The sequence below is a fragment of the Danio aesculapii genome, chromosome 10 (assembly GCF_903798145.1).
Source record: "Danio aesculapii chromosome 10, fDanAes4.1, whole genome shotgun sequence".
NCBI classification, from domain to species: domain Eukaryota; kingdom Metazoa; phylum Chordata; class Actinopteri; order Cypriniformes; family Danionidae; genus Danio; species Danio aesculapii.
Genome location: NC_079444.1, coordinates 37,173,238 through 37,179,237, shown reverse-complemented (window position 1 = coordinate 37,179,237; position 6,000 = coordinate 37,173,238). Strand labels below are relative to the sequence as shown.

At 40.4% G+C, this 6,000-nt stretch overlaps 1 protein-coding gene across 1 annotated transcript in view; it reads right to left on the bottom strand.

The window, feature by feature from the left end:
• Window positions 1-333: 333 nt before the first annotated feature.
• The window catches only part of nf1b (neurofibromin 1b), a 129,921-nt gene continuing 124,254 nt past the window's right edge, over window positions 334-6,000 (bottom strand). The window contains 2 exon segments of the mRNA XM_056467217.1: window positions 334-1,617; window positions 4,211-4,427. Coding sequence (XP_056323192.1) covers window positions 1,472-1,617; window positions 4,211-4,427 — 363 coding nt within the window. The 3' untranslated portion in view covers window positions 334-1,471.

Sequence of the window (6,000 nt, the reverse complement as noted above, 5' to 3'; positions counted from 1 at the left end):
TTAAACTGGAACGTAAAGTCCACACTAGGGGCTTAGTAAGGGGCTAGCTAGTTTTTAACTAAATTTGTACTTACTTCGGTAGCACCACATGTTGTTAGGGCAAACCGCAGTTAGTAGGTCGTAAGCTCTACGTAAAGTCGTGCGTAGTTGCATTGGATGATGTAATACTATTAAAAAGAATTTAAATAATTAAACTGCTTTAAAATTCTGCAACTAATGCATCTATATATAACCGTCCTATGAAAATTAAATGATAAATTACATTTTTATAGTAAATTACAATACAGTCAGTCACTATTAACAGACTAACAGAATTACACATATGCAAAATACACAAAGTTATCGAATAACCCAATCCTGAAGACATTCTCATTTTAATTGATAGATACAATTAACACAAAACACTTTAAGTCACAACTAGGCTAGTTTTAACTTACGCACTGCTGCTGGAGGATTGCTGAAGGAGCAGCTGTTGTGCAGTGAGGAGTTTGCATCTTTAATAAACATGACAGTTTGCGTTCATTGACAAGTAAGAATGATTAATAAATCCATATGAAACAGTCACTTAAAAGTGATGTTGGGTCTTTAGTTTTGCGCTCACTTTGCACCGATACTACAAGCTTACCGCGGCCAAAGTTCAACCGAACCGCGCTCTGGCACACCTCTTCCTACAGGGCCAGGGCTGGCCAACTGAATCTTGGCCAGATTCGGAGCACTCACACTTGTCAAACAAACCGGGAAACGCACCCGGGCATGGTTCAGATAGCCTAGTGTGAGTGCACCCTACAGGGTTAATGCTGCCAACTGATGACCAACAGTAAAAATGACAAACTTGACTTCTTCCCAACAGGGAAAACCAGCAACAATCAAGAATGCATGATTATATGCTGTCATGGCTTTGCAATCAAAAAATGTCATTATAATGGAAGCCAATGGAGCAAAAACAGCCCCAAATATAACAAAAGGGTAGTCAATTTGAACAATACACAAGGGTTAAACCTTTCCCTTCTAATCCCAAATTGACAAACCATCACATTTAATGTTTCATTACACACTTTTTTGCTGTACTATAAAATCTAAAGTGTTAGTTTTTGTAGTAGTTCATGAATGATTGTACATTTCTTTTAAGCGCCTCATAAATCAAATCAAATCAAATAAACAGAATAAAGGAATGGCATTTGGTTAATACTTCCATGTGTTAAAAGTAAGAAAGAATGTAGTGCTTTAAAAAAACAATTTACCCTTCAGTTCTATTATGCACAAAGATAACTAAAAATACAGGACGTCCTCCCATTTCGTGTCAAACAGTGGCTGGTTTTAAAAACAGAGGTGTTTATTTGGATCCCGAACAGCAGAACCTAAAGATTAGCGTAAACGCTGGGTTTAGCGGGAGTGAAGAGAAGCCTCAGAAAAGGCAGCAGAATGTATGTTAGAGGTCCAGCAGAGGCGAAACCCTGCTGTGCTGCAGTTCTCATACAATCTTTTTAATGCTAGGTCTTTTAAAGCTGCCGGTGCTGCGCTGTTTCTGGACCTGGCTGGCCGAGCCGTGGCGTGTGCGTCCGCTGGCTGCCAGACACGTGGTGGTGGGGGATAGATCTACTTTCCCTTTATCCATTCCTGATCCAAGCAACAACAACAACAAAAAAGACATTTGCATGATTAGACAAATCACATCAATTGTTTAAAGCATGAGCGTAAATGTTACTTACAGTGCATCCGGAAAGTATTCATAGAGCTTCACTTTTTCCACATTGTTTTGTTACAGCGTTATTCCAAAATGGATTAAATTCATTTATTTCCTCAAAATTCTACACACAATACCCCATAATGACAATGTGAAAAAAGTAATAAACAAATTAATTAAAAATAAAAATTCTGAAAAATCACATGTAAATAAGTATTCACAACCTTTGCCGTAAAGCTCTAAATTGAGCTCAGGTACATTCTGTTTCCACTGATCATTCTTGAGATGTTTCAGCAGCTTCATTGGAGTTCACCTGGAGTCAATTCAGTTGATTGGACATGATTTGAAAAGGCATACACCTGTCTATATAAGGTCCCAGGGTTGATAGTGCATGTCAAAGCACAAAATAAGCATGAAGACAAAGGAATTGTCTGTAGACCTCTGAGAAATGATTGTCTGGGGAAGGTTACAGAAAAATTTCTGCTGCTCTCAAAGTTCGAACGAGCACAGTGGCCTCCATTATCCGTAAATGTAAGATGTTTGAAACCACAAGGACTCTTCCTAGAGCTGGCCAGCCATCTAAGCTGAGTGATCGGGGGAGAAGGGCCTTAGTCAGGGAGGTGATCAATAACCCGATGGTCACTCTGTCTGAGCTCCAGAGTTCTTCTGTGGAGAGAGGAGAACCTTATAGGAGGACAACCATCTGTGCAGCAATCCACCAATCAGGCCTGTATGGTGGAGAGGCCAGACAAAGCAATTCCCTGCCTGGAATTTGCCAAAAGGCATCTGAAGGATTTTCAGACCATAAGAAACAAAATTCTCTGGTCTGATGAGACTAAAATTGAACTTGGAGAAAATTGTTTAGAGAAAACCAGCCACCGCTCATCACCAGGCTAATACCATTCCTACAGTGAAGCATGGTGGTGGCAGCATCATGCTGTGGGGATGTTTTTCAGCAGCAGGAACTGGAAGACTAGTCAGGATCGAGGGAAAGATGAATGCAGCAATATACAGACATCCTGAATGAAAACCTGCTTCAGAGTGCTCTTGACCTCAGACTGGGGCGACGGTTCATCTTCCAGCAGAACAATGACCCAAAGCACACCACCAAAATATTAATGGATTGGCTTCACAACAACTTGGTGAATGTTCTTGAGTGGCCCGGCCAGAACCCAGACCTAAATCCTACTGAACATCTCTGGAGAGATCTGAAAATGGCTGTATACCGTCGCTTCCCATCCAACCTGACAGAGCTTGAGAGGAATTGCAAAGAGGAATTGGGAAAAATTCCCAAAGACAGGTGTGCCAAGCTTGTGGCATCATATTAATAAAGACTTGAGGCTGTAATTGCTGCCAAAGGTGCATCAACCTTTGGCAGCCTATTGAGCAAAGCTTTTTCAGGTTTTTTATTTTTAATAAATTTGCAACAATTTTAAAAAATCTTTGTTCACATTGTCATTATGGGGTATTGTGTGTAGAATGTTGAGGAAGTACATGAACTTAATCCATTTCGGAATAAGGCTGAAATAAAAAATGTGGGAAAAAGTGAAGCACAATGAATACTTCCCGGATACACTGTAACAGTAATGCTTCTATCATTATTATTGTTTAGGGAAGGGGCTGGGTCGGTCAGTTGTTTCTGTTTAATAAAACCTGCAAAAGGATCCTCACTCCATTGTCCAGCATCCAATTCACATTAAGACACGGTGGCTCAGTGGTTAGCACTGTCGCCTCACAGCAAGAAGGTCACTGGTTCAAGTCCAGTTAGTGCTTCTGTGTTGAGTTCTCCCCGTGTTGCCATGGGTTTCCTTCGGGTGCTCCGGTTTCCCCTACAGTCCAAAGACATGCACTATAGGTGAATTGAATAAGCTAAACTGTCCGTAGTGTATGAGTGAGAATAAGTGTGTATGGATGTTTCCCAGTACTGGGTTGCAGCTGAAAGGGCACCCGCTGTGTTAAACATATGCTGATAAGTTGGCGGTTCATTCCGCTGTGGTGACCTCTGATGAATAAAGGGACTAAGCTGAAGGAAAATGAATGCATGAATGAATAGATTAGATTCAGTATGATATTATATATTCAAATAGTTTCAAACTGTCAATTAACATTAGTAATTGTTTTAAAGGGGTGGTCCAGAATGTAATTTTAAGGCATTCAGTAACCTGTATAACTGAGGGCTATTGAGATTTGGGTTGCAGAGTAAGTTTTGGGTCAACAAAAGTAAACAAATCCAATCAAATCCAAACAACAACATAACTCGCGGCTGAACTATCATAGTATGATGCATTTGGAAAAAGAACAAAACCAGTTTCTTGAGCTCAAACTCACCAGAATTAAAATCCAAACCGGCTTTGTGCAACAGGCGTCAGGGGTTTAAACTGACAAGGCTTTATAATACATGCAGATGAATTGTTATTGGTTTTGCTAAAGTAAATAACAGATTATAGGAACACCTGAGATATATAGGTCAATTAAAAGAAAAGTAGGATCTTTAAAACAAATAGCTTGGTGCACTGTAGTACAGACCTGGTGCATGCTGTGAGGTGGCCAGCGAGGTCATTGAATTTGAGAGGTTGAGGTTGGCAGTGATGCTGAGCTGGCTCTGCACAGGTGGAGGGTATGGAGAGGTGGGTGTCCGCAGACCCTCCTCACTTGTTTCTTCATCGATGCCCGGAAGATACGTGTCAATCAGTGCATCCAGAAACTTGACTATCAGCTCCGCATAGTCTGGGAACTGAGTTTGCTGTGGAAAACAGGGAGCAGCTTAAGAATACAGTCAGTTAATCCTCAAATAAAACAGCAGTGAAATGGATGGTGTTTATTAGAGCTGGGACCATAAATCAATATATTGTGATTCATGGATCGATATTAGATTTTTGAATGCTATGATTCTAACTGATTCTAAGCTCTAAGCTAAATTTTTAAAGAGCCTATATTATGGGTTTTTGAAAATGCCCTTCCATGTAGTGTGTAACACAGCTCTAAGTGAAGTGAAATATCCAGCTAAGGCTTAAATCTGTAAGTGTACAGTGTTTAAAACTATTGATTCATCTATAAAAGAGTCGACTCATAGTGCTTCAAACGAGTCATATGGGAGTCGCTGGGATAATTAGGTAAAAATAAATGCAGATTATAAGACCATCAAAGTGTTGTTTGACCTTGCATGCATATTAGACTGTTGTTGGAGACCCTTACAACCTAAATATGACCCTATTTCATGTATAATATGGGCTCTTTAACAGTAGATTGTACTCCAGGCTAGTTTTTAACAGCAGATGGCACTCTAGGCTAGTTTTTAACAGCAGACAACGCTTTAGGCTAGTTTTTAACAGCAGGTGGCGCTCTAAGCTAGTTTTTAACAGCAGATGGTGCTCTAGGCTAGTTTGGCTAGTTTTTAACAGCAGATGGCGCTCTAAGCTAGTTTTTAGCAGCAGATAGTGCTCTAGGCTAGTTTTTAACTGCAGATGGCGCTCTAAGCTAGTTTTTAGCAGCAGATGGCGCTCCAAGCTAGTTTTTAACAGCAGATGGCGCTCTAAGCTAGTTTTAGCAGCAGATGGCGCTCTAGGCTAGTTTTTAACAGCAGATGGCGCTCTAGGCTAGTTTTTAACTGCAGATGGTGCTCTAGGCTAGTTTTTAACAGCAGATGGTGCTCTAGGCTAGTTTTTAACAGCAGATGGCGCTCTAGGCTAGTTTAACAGCAGATGGCGCTCTAAGCTAGTTTTTAACAGCAGATGGCGCTCTAAGCTAGTTTTTAACAGCAGATGGTGCTCTAAGTTAGATCTTAACAGAAGACTATTGTCTAGGCTAGTTTTTAACAGCAGATCGCGGTCTAGGTTAGATTTTAACAGCAGACAGTGATCTAGGTTTGATTTTAATAGAAGACTCTGTTCTAGGCTATTTTTTTTAACAGCAGATGGCGCTCTAGGTTTGATTTGAAGAGAAAACAGCATTCTAGGCTATTTCTAACAGCAGACGACATTCTAGGATGCTCTAGGTCAGATTTTAACCGCAGATGGCACTCTAGGCTAGTTTTTAACAGCAGATGGCGCTCCAGGTTAGATTTTAAAAGACGGCAATCTTTAGTTCGTTTTAGCTAGTTTTTAACAACAGATGGTGCTTTAGGTTGGATTTTAACAGCAAATAGTGCTCTAGGTTAGATTCTAACAGAAGATGGCGCTCTAGGCTAGTTTTTAACAGCAGACAGTGTTCTAAGATAGTTTATAACAGCAGACAGCATTCTAGGTTAGATTTTAAGAGCAGATTGCGCTCTAGGCTAGTTTTTAACACCAGATGGCGCTCTAAGCTAGTTTATAACA